We start from the raw sequence: 15,236 nt of genomic DNA, 5'->3' as shown, positions 1-15,236 counted from the left end.
TCCTCTCTCCAGGACATGAAGATCTGTTCTTCCATCCCTGCTGATTCCACCCCAGACCATGATGGAACCACCACCATAACGGTCATGTTCACTGATGTTGGCATCATGGAAACGTTCACGTTGTCGTCGCCACACTCGGTGCCTCCTGTCTGTAAAGTCCAAACAATACCTGGACTCATTGGTGAACAGAACTTGAACCCAATCGTTCTGTGTCCAAGTGACATGATCTTCAGCCCAGTCCAATCGCTCCCGCCGGTGTCGAACAGTCAGAGGGATTCAAACACATGCCCTTCTCGAATTGAGACCTGCATTGTGAAGCCGATTCCGTATCGTCTGAATGGACACATTCACCTCGGAGGCGTTCAGAATGTCGTTACGTAGGCTGGTTGCTGTCCAAAAGGGATGGCGTCGTGCCTGAAGAGCCACAAAATGGTCTTGGCGTTGGGTTGTCGACCTCTGACGACCACCCCATGTCGGTGTGCAGCTGTACCAAAAGTTTGCTGTCGGTTCCAGGCCCTGTTTACAACGCTCTGACTGACGTTTAGTGCATTTGCAACGTCACGTTGTGAATAGCCAACATCAAGCATTCCAATACATCTGCCCAGTTGTTATGTCGTCAGGCGACGCCTTACACGTTGAGAAGGCATTGTGTTGATAAACGTAGTGTAAACACTCAAGTGAGTTTGAAATTTTAGAAAGAATCAGACACCGATGCCTGATTGAAAATCGTGCAATGGAAGCAAAAGCATAGACTGTGATGAGAAACGCATTTCCCATGGCATGAAATGCACGTGAAAGTTTGTTGAAGACGTTTTTGATTTCACTTATTGCCAGTTATGCAGTTATTAATTTTTTAAACAGAAAAATATCTATGATCCTTATCAAATTTTGAGTAGTACCTTATGCAGATGATAATGGAATATTGCTACATAAATATGGGAAGTTGACGATAGAGAAGTTGAAATCATCCCGTTTGTCATAAAGTTGAGTTGTTAGTTTGCCGTTGATACTCAGTATCTACTTTCAATAAAATATCCAAGTACGAAGCAGATGTGGACGACTCTGTGGTGTCTTTTATTTCGAGCTCGCAGGGATATATCGAATCGACATGTGAATATGAATATGTATGCAATAAACACACATTCAGTGATTTATGATACCCATGGTGTACCGGTACGATTCCTAACCTTAGAAAATAATTAAAACCCGGTACGAAATACCGTGGTTTTGCCGAATATTGTAATAAGATATTTCATATTATGTCACTTTTGTAGCATCATTGCTAAATTATGATGTCATAATAAGAGTTAATCTTAATTGTTATAAAACAAAACGTTTTATCAGGTGTGCCTCAAAATTGGATTTTTGTGGGTAAAATCCTTGTTCACGATATACATGTATTTACACTTACCTGCCCCTTTAACTACTATAGTATTTCAATTTCCCTCTACTTTCCCATACAATTCGTCAAGCTAATTTCAGAATATAGTACAGTATTACCTCTCGTTATTTTTTTTAAAAAAAATTCTCGAGACGAAATTAAATTATCAACCTCTTAATTTGCGGGCGGGTGAGGTAGGTGAGTGCAACTATCTCATGAACAAGGATTTTACCCCCAAAAAATCCAAGTTCTATTCGATAGTTTCACTTACTTGCCTCCTTAACTATTCGCAAAAGAATTTGCAGCCCGACCTGGAGGTGGGAGAGGAAAACCAAAATTCTATGATACAAAATCATATTTACCTATCTATGCTTCCCTTTCTTTGATGAATCCAATATTGCTGCTTTGGCAAATACAGACTGATGATCTGGTAAATTTTTCAATTAAAATGACGTAACTGTTGATTCTGACGTCTAGTGTTTGCAAATCTCACCAGCTAGTTAACACACCACAAAACAAGGCCCAAGAAGTTGATAATCGTCTGGTATCATGAACTCTGACAATTTTCAGCCTTTCTGATTCTGCGTTCTCCTAAGCTAAAGGAACCACTCGTTTGATGATTCTTTGTGGTTATTTTGTTGACATGTTACAAAAAAACTATTAGATTTTCGAATAAATCTTCAGGGCACGACAAGGACAGAGTTTCAAGTCTTCTGAATCTGTAGCATGCAAGGTGAAGGTAACGAACAGTGATCAATCTCATAACTCCTATAAGCAATACAAATAGATAGTTGGGCAAACACGGACCCCTGGACACACCAAGGTGGGATCAGGTGCCTAGGAGGAGTAAGCATCCCCTGTTGACCGGTCACACCTGCCGTGAGCCCTATATACTGATCAGGTAAACGGAGTTGTCAGCAGTCAAAATCAGTGTGCCAAGAATGGCTTAACAATCGGTATGAAACACGTCAGACAGCAATTGACCCAGTGATAGGTTGTATTGACAAACTACATGTACAGGTGATAATGGAATATTGCTACTTAAATATGGGAAGTTGACGATGGAGAAGCTGAAATCATCCCGTTTGTCATACAGTTGAGTTGTCAGTTTGCAGTTGATGTCTACTTTCAATAAATTATCTAAGTATGAAGCAGAAGTGGACGACTCTGTGGTGTCCTTTATTTCGAGCTCACAGGGATATATCAAATCGACATAGGAATGAAAGTTATCATTGTTAATAGACAAAACGTCATCGATATATCGAATTGAAGGCCACAGCGAGAGATTTTTTCTTCTCACGTAGAAGTTTTTAAATAAATTCTGCTTCATATGAATATAGAAACAGGTCAGCTAACAAAGGAGCACAATTCGTGCCCATGGGAATTCCAACAGACTATTGGAAGACCTGATCACCAAAGACCACGAAGATATTGTCAATGAGGAACTCTAGCATATTTTCTATTTCAACTTCAGAGTACTTGTGCATGGAATCAGAGTGGTGTTTAACAAAGTAAGTTTTTGAATGACTGATCACTAGATATGAATATTTCCGTTTTCCATTTTTGTTTAAGAGGCAACTGTCTATGATATCAAAAAGTCTAGTCTTTAATTTATCGTGAGGAATGGTCGTGTATAGTGTTGAAAAGTCATAGGTTTTAATGTTATTGATTTGGGAAAAATTCTGCGATTTCAAATTTACTAAAAGTTCTTTAGAATTTTTTAGAATCCACATTTGATTAACACCACTTCTGGCATATGTAGTCGCACAGTAAATGTGAAGTTTCTCCTTCACAGCTGTTAATATTTTCGTGAGGAGCAAAGATAGGGGCTTGGTATAGCACTTACTGGATCCAGCAATGTATCTTTGTATACAAATCAAATGCAGGAATAAACAGAGGTTCTCAAGGTCTATTTAATGCTTGTGTTTTTGCTAAAATATCCACATTTGGTAACATTCTTATTTCTTTCTTCTCTATCCTAAAATGACATTCGTCCAAAGGAATTTCACTGACTCTGGAAGCTGAAGCAATTGCCACCAGGAACGCAATCTTTAAAGTCAAATTTTCTAAATCTGCTTTATCAAGTGGTTCAAATGGTCCCTTAGTCAATGTTAACAAAACCAATGGTAAATTCTAATTTGGCGTTAATTGACTTATGGTAGGATATATATTGCTAGTAAATAATCCTTTTAACAAGGATTAAAGCTCCGAACTTGAACCAATACTGTTTCCAATCTGATGAACTAGTACCTAGCTATATAGTCTGTGGTTTACATTTCCGGAACTAGTACCCAGCTATATAGTCTGTGGTTTACATTTCCGGAACTAGTACCTAGCTATATAGTCTGTGGTTTACATTTCCGGAACAAAACAAAATTCAGCTGTTTCTGGATTAGATGAAACAATGGGATTAACACACAGGCACTTGTTTCTGTAAATGACTTATGACCTCTGTATACTAATAACAACACAAGGTACCTAGCTTCAAATGACACAGAATGGTACCCCCTGAGAATGTCGGCCTGTTGAGCTTCCAGGGAATACGCTATGTAAATGCATATACTACCGTTGTATTGTACAATCATTCAACTTAAAAACCATGTATGACATGACTGCATTCGTTGCCTCTTATCGCCGAAAACTGTAACAAAACATGGATTTTCCGTTTTATACCACGAAGTGCTATGTACTGATACCGCACAGAATGAAAATTGTATATTCGTTGTGTTGAAAAATAAAGTATCATTGTTTTATTATTACAATAAATTGATACGATGTTTATTACCAAAAAATCTTGAAAATATTGCTTTGTTAACAAAATAAAAATTTTGAATTGAAGACGCTGTACGCTATTTGTAGTATACTAAAAAAAACCAAAGCTGTTCGTACGTTTCAGGATTTTACATGTCATCAAAAGATAGAAGCTAAGACTTCCCGAGTGGAGATTTAAAAATATGTTCGTGTCGGAATCATTTCTGATGAAGATAATAATGAAATTATGACTTACTGTAAATACAACTTCGTTAACTAGTATGAGAAATATTTCTGCCAATTGCATGTTTCATGCAGATCTATGGAAAGTCAGAGAAAATACAGATAACATTATTTGGAAGCATGCAAAATAGAGCAAGGAAAGTTTTTTAGTGATGTGTTATTGATTTCGTGGTATGTATTGATGTGACAAGTACATGTTGCATGTTGTTACATTGAAGTTTTATGAAACCCACCATAAGTACCAAGAACGATGCAGGCACATATCAATGTTTTTCGGAGGCGACTGGCCAACCCTTTTAATTGACAATGAACATTAACTGTTATTTCCATGCATGCAAATGAAGATATATTGCGAGAATGGCCCATCCACTATTTTTGATAGTACTACATATGTATGTAGTAGTGAATGAGAAAATATTAATGCATGTAAGCCTGAAAGTTATAAATTGAGGCCCTGGAGCAAAGAATGACCCCCTCCCAGCCTGAGGGGGAAAAATTGAGACAGCAATGACGAACACTATAACCCCCCACCCCCACTTATGCACACACTAATTAAGGTTCTGAAGATCTTTATCATGACTATTATATTTTTATCATTGTCTGTCAGGAAATTTAAACAAGCCATGTGCAACTTCCAACTTCTTCGGCGAACCCGCTCCCCCGCATCCCTAATATTACGGATCTGTGCCGATATGAAAAAATTCACAGGCATCTGAAGTATGGACACCAACCCCCCCCCCCCTTTCTGATTTTTTGGGGCGGCGATTATTTCTCCGAAATGTGTGTCTATTCCATCCTAATTTCGATTTATGTAATCGTAAACATGCTTTGTAAGCCTTATACTTGCCTTATACTGTTTCTAATAAGTATATTTTATTATACCAGTCCAGTAGAAGGCCAATCTCTAAAACTTGTGAAAAGCGTGAAACGACTACATCAATCGAAATTGGGTTGAGAGAGACAAGGAATTCACACATTTTAGAGGAATTGTCACCGCAAAAAAAAAATCAGAAAGGGGGAATTATAGTTATCAGGTGTCTGTGGAAAAAAAAAATATGGGGAGATGGAGTCCCCTTTATTTTTTGTAGCATTTCCCCCCTAATGTTAGTGACTAAATTATATAAAATAAGATCAATTGTGGTTAATGGTCACCATTAAAATCATCCTTTTGCCTGTTATTTTTAATTCATCTTTGATGCTCTATCTTTCTATTAATAACTCTAAAGAATCCCAAACGTAATTTTAGAAGAGCGTGCTAGCCAGTCAAAATCGCCCACGTATTCTGCGCGGTATCAGTACATAGCACTTCGTGGTATAAAACGGAAAATCCATGTTTTGTTGCAATTTTCGGCGATAAGAGGCAACGAATGCAGTCATGTCATACATGGTTTTTAAGTTGAATGGTTGTACAATACAACGGTAGTAAATACATTTGCATCGCATATTCCCTGGAGGCTCAAAAGGCCGACATTCTCAGGGGGTGCCATTCTGTGTCATTTGAAGCTAGGTACTTTGTGTTGTTATTAGTATACAGAGGTCATTTACAGAAACAAGTGCCTGTGGATTAACACCATGTTCTTTACACCAGCCGTTATATAATCGGAGTCTTTCATCATAAATTGTTTGTGTTGAAGACTTTCTGGCATTTGCCATAATTCCTGCATTTTTTTCTGAAAATCCTTTTGATTTGTGATGAAATTTGACAGTTTCCATGCTACAAGATTGAGTGTTCCTGGATTCTGATGAAATATTTGATTTTGAGCTAATATGTCTGGCTACTGTGGTAGTTTTATTAGTAACATCTATGAGGTCTATCATTTGAAGATACCTGGGGCACGTTTTACAAAACAACTTACGACTTACGACCAACTTTACATACTGGAATTTTCCAGTTTAGTGCAAGATGATTCACTCCAAATCAAAATACTTTTTTAAAAAATATTGAAAATTAAGCCTCAGAAAAGTTTTACTCCATTCGCTCAAAGTAAGAACAGTGTAATACAATTTAAGACTTGTGACTTTGTCGTAAGTTGTTGTGTAAAACGGGGCCCAGGACTCTCTTGGACACATTGGAGCAGATCAATGCTCGTTTCTTCTCGAATCTTCTGCAATACTCTCGGAATGAGAATTGGAGGAGGGAATGCATAAACATACACCCCTTTCCAGCTGATTGACAGTTTATCCACTTGGAATGCATTTATATCTGGAAATGGAAGTAGTATATTGGCAACTTTTTTGTTCTGAGCTATTGTAAACAGATCTATGCAGGTATGCAGGGAGTTTAAATTTTTTGAAACAATATTCACTACTGTGTTGTTGAGGGACCATTCCATAATGCGTACTTTTTTCCTCGGGGGAAAATGCATCTGCAGGAAAGTTCATCTTCCCTGTAGTGTATACAGCCCTCTATGAGACTTTGTACTGAATGCATCACTGGAACAACTCCCATGCCTGGTAGCACAGTTCTGCAGATTGCGTCCCATCTTGCTTGTTTATGTAACTTATCACTGTAGTTCTGTCCGATCGTACTGGGATGACTTTCCCCTTTATCAAATGCAATGCTTCATGTAGTGCTAAATGCACAATCTTTAAATCCAAGCAATCTATGTCTCTTGGTGGTGGTGGTGGTGGGTTTACCCCTGAAGTTTCTCAATCCTCCAGACAAGCTTCCCAACCGTATTCTGACGCATCTGTTATCAACGTCAGCTGATATAGTAGGGGTCCTAAAATGGAACTCTTGAATACTCCCTCCTCCCCCCCCCCCCCCCCCCCCCCCCCATTCATCCACCACTCTAGATATGGACTTAAAACTGGACGAATCATTATTATATGGGTAAGCGGATGAATATTTGGCATCCACGTAGCCAGTGGGTATAATAGTATTCGGCACATGTGCAATCTGCCCAGTGGGACATGAAGCCAGCAGACCAAGTCATCCGAATATAACCACAGCTTGGGCATGTTGTTGTTTTAATAAAGTTTGCACAATATCCATTACACTCTGATTGATTGTATCTTGTTTAACATCCCTCGCAGGATTTTTCACTCATATGGAGACGACATTAAGAACGGTGAAGGGTTTCAAATTTAGGCTTTTGCTTGTCGCTTACGGTCATTGAGCAGTGAGGATTCTTTAACGTACCACACCTACTGCGACACAGGACATCCGTTTTTAAGGTCATCTCCGAGGACCCGTGATACTGAGTTACCCAATGCCGAGCGTTTGGCGATGGAACTGTCACTACCTGTTATAACGACTTAGGTCTGTCACGGCCGGGATTCAAACCCCGACCTTCCACATGCAGGGCGAACGCTCTACATCCAGACCACCACGGTGGTTACTCTTGACTTTGATGATCCAGGTAATTATCAGAGTATCTGCAGTCAGCAGAAATTTATTTAATAGTACCGGTATGTAAAATACCAGTGAAGTACTGTTTGACTCATTTGTCATTAATAATATACATATCAGAATACTTCAGTACAAGAGTTCAATGTTTCCAATGATCTCAAACCTTCCCACTAATAATACAACAATGCAATACTAACAATACAAGTGTACAAGCTGACATCTCAGTCATTTCAGAAATAATTGTTGTGTATTGAAATGAGTGCTTTTTACTAAATGATCTCAATGATAATTATTTAATTTTTTCATATCACTCTAACAATGGAGAAGATAAAAAATCTTTCTGTCTTAATTTTAGAAGCCATGATTCTGTAAATTCTTTACAATCACTGGTTTTCTCCAAAACTGAATCTTTCCTATCCAAAATGGTGGATTCCAACCTGAAAGAAAAATATGAGGAATATTGAAAGGTACTGTTCTGTGAGATTTTTTCTTGTGTTGACATTTAAGAAATAATTTTTTTAAATAAATTTTATTTCTAAAAATACATGAAGGTATGAACTGCAATACTTCACACTGACATACTTCAAGAATCAAAGAACAAAAAGTACTCATGGAAGTATTAAAAGAATTTTTTTTTACTGTATTTGTATCAAAGCAATTCTGCTTTTTCAAAAATTAAATACTGTTTGATTTTCATGAAATTTACACATTCAACATTGACTCAATGAATTAATATGAAATATAAATTTATTTACTATATGCAGAGACTTGGGCATGTTGTGGAGTATTTCTTAACCTTAAACCCCTCTAATCAGGAATGAACTCATCCGTAAAGTGCCTAGCGTGTGATGCTCATTTACAAATATTTATAACGGAAAAAAACTCATATTTTCCTATCATTTTGTAACACAAACAATATTTCTTTATTATTATATACTTGCTCATAATTTGAAGTACACTCTCTTTGTTTTTGAATTTCAGCTTTTGAATATAAGATTATATTGTTTGGAGAACTTTTTCAGGGACATAAGTTATTTCAAACAAAATGATCAAGGATGTGAAGAAGCCCATGCAAGATATTCATGAGCACAGTGTGTGAACAAGTTCAACTTCCAAAGCGTATACCTGCGTGAAGAGTCATAGTTCATACCCTCATGTATTTTTAAAAAATGAAATTTATTTTTTAAATTTAAATTCTACTTTCATTTCTGTTGGAATTCCCTGATGTTAAAATAGGCGTACTATATCAAGATTCATACGCATATCATTCAAAACTGCAGCACATTTATGAGGAAATGGCTATCATTACAATTGGTACAGATATAATCCGAGATTCCTCTGACTCTTAACCCCGCTTTTATTTTGTGACTTCTGCGGGGGAGAGTCAGAGCGGACTCCATATTGAAAAGTGGGAATTCAGCGACACCAGCTGGTGTCGCTGCTTTACCTACCTCTTACAACTTTATTTCGCGGACCCATCTTCCAAGACGCGAGGATTCAGTTATCGGAAGATTATTCTACAAATACATCATGATTAATACGATGCTATCGCCGTTTAAACGGCCCTAACACCGACAAATGGAGCATCACTTGAATTAGGTCGCCGCCTCGCCATTTGATTTCTTTGCGCATGACGTCAGCACATGTAAACACAAAATTCCATCGTTTAAACGGCGATAGCATCGTATTAATCATGATGTATTTGTAGAATAATCTTCCGATAACTGAATCCTCGCGTCTTGGAAGATGGGTCCGCGAAATAAAGTTGTAAGAGGTAGGTAAAGCAGCGACACCAGCTGGTGTCGCTGAATTCCCACTTTTCAATATGGAGTCCGCTCTGACTCTCCCCCGCACATGTCAAATATAAAAGCGGGAGTAAGAGTCAGAGGAATCTCGGATTAGTACAGATAAAGTCAAAACTGGAGACCAACACCTTGAGGTTTAATTTGCAGAACATTTTCATGAGCGGATACCACATGGTATTCAATAAGGCCTGGATCCAAAGTATAAACTTAGAGAATTGAAACAGATAACCAACACATGATGTGAATGCTTCGTTTGGGAGAGAATGAGTTCCTATAAGCAATGTTACTACATGTATATATATAGATATATATATACACTGTATAAAGTATCGGCTCAATCCCTGAGAGTCGACTTATCACCCTCTGCCTGATTTTTATGTGGAACCATACTTAATAATAAATGTACTGCATAAAGTAAGCAAATTCACGAGATTGTGATTTCCTGCTTTTATTGGGGGAAAAGTTTATCTTAGTACTGTCAAAAGGAACAAAACTGGCAATTATGAAGTCAGATTTGCATGATGTCCCTGTATTTTTACAGAATGTGAGAGACACTTCTAAGAAGACTTTCCTCTGCGGAATAGATTTACTTACTCTCATAATTTGCCAGGCTGTCTGGATAGACTACTTACTGTTGTATAATCTGCCAGGCAGTCTGGATATGGATAGACTTCTTACTCTTGTATAATTTGCCAGGCTGTCTGGATAGACTACTTACTGTTGTATAATTTGCCAGGCAGTCTGGACTGGAAATTCTCCCTGTCTTACTGTCATTATAACTTCTCTATCTGGACTCCCATCTTCCCTGTAGACATGCAAATCATCTCCAACAGCAATGTCTCTACACAAGAAAGATGGCATTGTGTTGTGAACTAAAACTAGAAACATCCCCCACCCCCACATGGCACATTGGATGGTGAGAACCCTCACCCCAGCATGGCACATTGGATGGTGAGAACCCTCACCCCAGCATGGCACATTGGATGGTGAGAACCCCCACCCCCGCATGGCACATTGGATGGTGAGAACCCTCACCCCAGCATGGCACATTGGATGGTGAGAACCTTCACCCCCGCATGGCACATTGGATGGTGAGAACCCTCACCCCTGCATGGCACATTGGATGGTGAGAAGTAGTGAATTTGTGCTTATTGAAGAATAAATGATTTTTAAGATACACTCTGGACAATGACAACCTATAAAAATTTCTGTTCAAATTTTAGGAATTTCTTTTTCAGTCATTGCTTTTTCCTGTATAAAACTCACCTTGCGTTTTGCAGAAGTCGTACGATAACGTACAACAGTTTACACATCTTCCTGGGCAGTACAGCTATTTCTGGATGTTCTTGGCACCATTTCTGGAGCTGCTTAACTCCTCTGCTTCCTTGGGCATCTCTAAGATACTTGTCAAGACTTTCTCTGTTTAAAACAATGTAAAGAAAATGTTCCTTTGCAAAACATATATGCTGATCAATTCTGTTCCCCCAACACTAATTCAAAAGCTGAAGTTACAATGTGATAAACAAGCAGATTTTCACAGAACAGTTTGCAATGGCTTTATCAGGGAAATGAGATGAATTTGAATCTTCATCTTATAAGAGCTTTCTTTGTCATTTTCTAAATACTCTTTTACTATCTACATGATCTACTTAAAATAGAATAAATGACACATCTGAGTACTGAAATCTGAATTCAAATTTTTTTAAAAGAAAACTCTATTCCCCCCGTCCCAAAATTTTATTTTTGATCAAGTGCAGAGCATTCTATTCAATGACTTACAACAAAGGTACTACATTTCTTATTTGTATTTATAATATAAATAATATTGCACCTTACTTATTTCCCTCTGATCACTTAATCCCCTTCGATATAACAAAGTCATTGTAATACTATTTTACTATCTATGTATAATCAGTTACATGTACCTATTCAGGAAATGATTCTTTCCTGTCTTTAGCTCTTGCCACTCTGGAGAACCTTTGACAACCATGTCCTCGTGTAAAAAGAGCGTCTCCACACACCGAGCATCTCCACTTAAAAGTAGCTCACTGTAGCGGTAGATTTCATGGATGGTATAATCACACTGCTGATTCTCACTGTTCTAAGGAAAATAAAACATGAATAACTCATAACTCCCTTTAATTCAATGGAGTATAAAATTTTCATGGTTTGAGAAAAATAAATATCGTGGGACTTCCTTCATGGTTGAATAATAGCTGTTACTTGTTTGAGGAGGATAAAATTTTAAGTTGCCCACTCCTCTCTATGAAAAATCTTTGACAGCAATTCTTAACTAAATGTCTGTATATGATACATTGCAGTCAATTACAAAAGTCAACTTTAGACTCTCCTTTATCTGGTACAGTAAGTTTTTAATCAAAGAAAAATTTGCAAGTTATATTTTCTTTATTTTCTGTATTGTATTGTTTATTGACCAAGAACCATACAGTTCATAGGTATAAAGTATATACAACAAATTATACAATGAAATAGTAATCTGTAAATGTGGAAATTTTAAAGCCAGCAAATAAATTACAGATCTTATCAAATTACTGGAAGTGCCAAAGAAGTTACCTTTATTGTTTGTTTTGGAGGATTAAAACTTAGTATATCCCTTGTCCTTGCTTGATAGACTATAAACATATCCGTGTCACTTTCAGGCGTGCTAAGGTTGTACCTAAATGTACATGCAATAAACAGTATATATTTAAAAAAGAGTTTTAAAGCTATAAAAATTTTACAAAATGCATATATATTATATTCTTATTTCATCTGTATAAATTTAGTTGCATATATGGTATACAAAATAAATTGTTAAATTCAAATGTTTACATCCAGGATATACCAGTAAATATGAAGGGCTCACACTGGACCAAAATTTTGTGTTGTAACTTGGCATGACAACTTGCACATGTACACATTTACATACATATTCAAACAATCTGCTCCCAAGAAATTTTTTTCACAGAACTTTAATTATGAATCCATAAATGATACTGAAGATATGGTTAATAATACCTCAATACTGGCATGAAAACATCTTGCTTGCAGGCTGAATTAATTTCTTTACCTTTGACTACCAAAGGGGCATGCCAGGATAACTTTTCCAAGGTTTTTTTCCACCTGATTTACAATTGTCCTCCATGTTTCGTCACTGGAAACATTCTCTGCAGATTTGTAAAATGGTGGAGGAATTTGTTCTCTTTCTCTCCTTAACTTCTGCTGTTGTTTTTCTTTGAGTTCTGCATAAAATGTATCTATCAGAGAACACAACTTTGCTCCAACCTCTTTTGGGATTTCTTGCCAATTTCTACTTTTATTAAGAGGTGAATTATTTACCATTATATCTTCAGTTAGTTTTGATGACAAGCATTGTTCCCCAAATTCTTCTGCAAAGTTTTTTAACCATTTGACTTTAAAGTATCTCCACTGGTTCTCTGTGCTTGTATCAGGCTGAGTACGTTCAACGTTTTTTATGTTTTGAGGGGAATCTGCATCTTCAACGATTTCTTCACACGTTTCCACTGCCTCGTTTTGATTGTCAGGAGAAGTCAACATCTCAACATACCCATGCCATCCATGACAATTGTTAACACTAAATATCAGAATCACTTTCCCATTTCGCTTTGCTTTTGATAATATGTCCCGGGGGTGAGGCGGCTCAGTCCTGTCTCTACACGCCCACTTTTCAGAACTAACGCACGTTTTCAGTGAATTGAAATTTGCGCACTTTGCGATGAAATACTGAATAGCCTCATCCATTACTATACATTGTATGTTGACATTATTTGCATAATATCCGAACTATCCAAGTAGACTACAGTCATGTCAATCGGGTGTTGCGATGATGAAATAGTATGAAATTCCGTTGATGTCACTTGCTTTCATTCTTACTTCATCATTTATTTTCTAATGTACTATTCTGTTTATGTAACCATTTTTAAGACAATCGGAATATAATGAATTCTCCAAATAAACATAAAGCGACAATCCAAATACCTTTCATCAACATCCACTACCGGAACTTTATTTCACGTTATAAAATTAAAAAGTGTAATGACAACCTATAAATATCCGGATATGGAAAATCTTTTTTTTACGTGGTATAAAGTGGGTATCGATCCATATATTGTGAATTTATCTGTGCTCTAGATTCAATATTTCTAAACTTTTTTTTTTTTAATTTATGAATTTTTCATTTCACAAATATTGACATAAGACACAAGAACATTTGTCATTTTTTTCCTAACCACTTTCATACTCACACTCATACTTTTGTTGGTAAGTGCTTGCATTTTTAATTTAATTGTAAGAGAAAAATGATAACAATACAGAGCTCGAGTAAATAGATAAAAGTACATGTGGCTTCAAAAGTAGAAAAAAATATTGCTTGAAATAGCAAAATCATGATTTTTTTATGTTGTCAAAAAGTGTTTTCCATACGTACATGCCAGGTATTTTCAAATTTTTGTATTTCTAAATTCTGATACGCGATACATTTTTCAACCTTGTATTTGTTGTATAGATAGGACAATAATTCCAAGAATCTTGGCAATTTGGTTTTTTACAAACAAGAAAAAATATATTGTTTTGTTTATAGGATAAGGAAATTTACAATTCTGTTGCCTTTCGACAATGGAAGTTCACCTAATAAAATATTAAGTACATTAAAACCTATTCTTTTGGAAGTTGTTTTATAAATGTGCATGCTCAGATTGCAATCTGAGCAATATTTCTAAACTTAGGGCATTTATGTTTTGCAACCTCTGTGCTTTATCAAAATATTTCAAATCTTGTATGCATGGTGATCAAACTCCAATTATAAATTTATATCAAATGATTGTATGGTGTGTCCCATTTCCTTTCTCAGTGACTTATATAGTGTGTGACAGCATGGTGCAAATTCCATCATTGTCCAAAACAAAGTTTTTAACATGCCTAGATGGTCACATGTTGCTAGGAAATTTTGTTCGTCATAAATTTAAGTTCTCGAGTTTTATCACAGGTTGGGGTACCTGAGCAGAAGTGCATGGGTATCGGTGTATTGTGAATTTCTCCACGATATATATATATGTGTGTGTGTCTATATATATAACAAATTGATAAATATAGACTCAAGTTAATTTTCATAACATTTGCTTTTCTCCCATTACCTGCTGTATGTAAATCATTCACTTTCAGCGTGTCTTCTCTATGTATACACTCCTGATCAAAATATGTTCTTTCACTCAGACCTTTGAAACAGCACTAACGTTGTCCGAAATAGAGCTTGTAATGGGATAAACTGGTTGTTAGTTAATTCACAAAAGAAACACGGCAAGTCCTGTGTGAATTTTACTAACTTTAATTGTAGTAAAGTGATAAATAACAAGTGTCTTGGAAACTATTATTTTTTTTTTTATTTCGAAACTTCGTTTGAGGACAAAAATTACAGAATCTGTGAAATTACTTTGTTATATTACTTGGGGATATGGGCTTATATGAATAGACTGATGACCGATTTTGAAAGAAAATCCTAATCTGTGTAAAAGAGAGGACATATGTGTTACCTGAGAGTTAGTTGCCTGGTCTTCATCACCCAGTAGTTACCCCATTAGCCAGGGAATGTTAACAATTATTCTAGATTCGACATGAATACAGGACTGTAGTGTATACAGGGTTGTTTTTGCCTAGTGTTATTTTCGGAATTTTTCGCCTTTCTACA

General features: G+C 36.6%; 1 protein-coding gene and 1 long non-coding RNA gene across 2 annotated transcripts; one reads left to right on the top strand and one right to left on the bottom strand.

Moving 5' to 3' along the window:
• Nucleotides 1–7,754: 7,754 nt before the first annotated feature.
• LOC125657992 (uncharacterized) lies at nt 7,755–13,567 on the bottom strand. The gene is made up of 6 exons (XM_056148941.1): nt 12,603–13,567; nt 12,107–12,209; nt 11,458–11,633; nt 10,799–10,951; nt 10,251–10,373; nt 7,755–8,164 (listed from the first exon to the last, which is right to left on the bottom strand). The coding sequence occupies exons 1-6, from the start codon at nt 13,292–13,294 to the stop codon at nt 8,035–8,037; spliced, it is 1,377 nt and encodes a 458-aa protein (XP_056004916.1). The 5' UTR covers nt 13,295–13,567; the 3' UTR covers nt 7,755–8,034.
• LOC130050107 (uncharacterized) lies at nt 8,087–8,936 on the top strand. Its single transcript, XR_008798505.1, has 2 exons — nt 8,087–8,194; nt 8,750–8,936. It is a non-coding gene; the product is annotated as an uncharacterized LOC130050107 (long non-coding RNA).
• Nucleotides 13,568–15,236: the final 1,669 nt, after the last annotated feature.

This window comes from Ostrea edulis, chromosome 9 (genome assembly GCF_947568905.1).
Source record: "Ostrea edulis chromosome 9, xbOstEdul1.1, whole genome shotgun sequence".
Taxonomy (NCBI): domain Eukaryota; kingdom Metazoa; phylum Mollusca; class Bivalvia; order Ostreida; family Ostreidae; genus Ostrea; species Ostrea edulis.
Note: the sequence above shows the minus strand (reverse complement) of the source record. Positions and strands in the feature narration are given on the sequence as shown.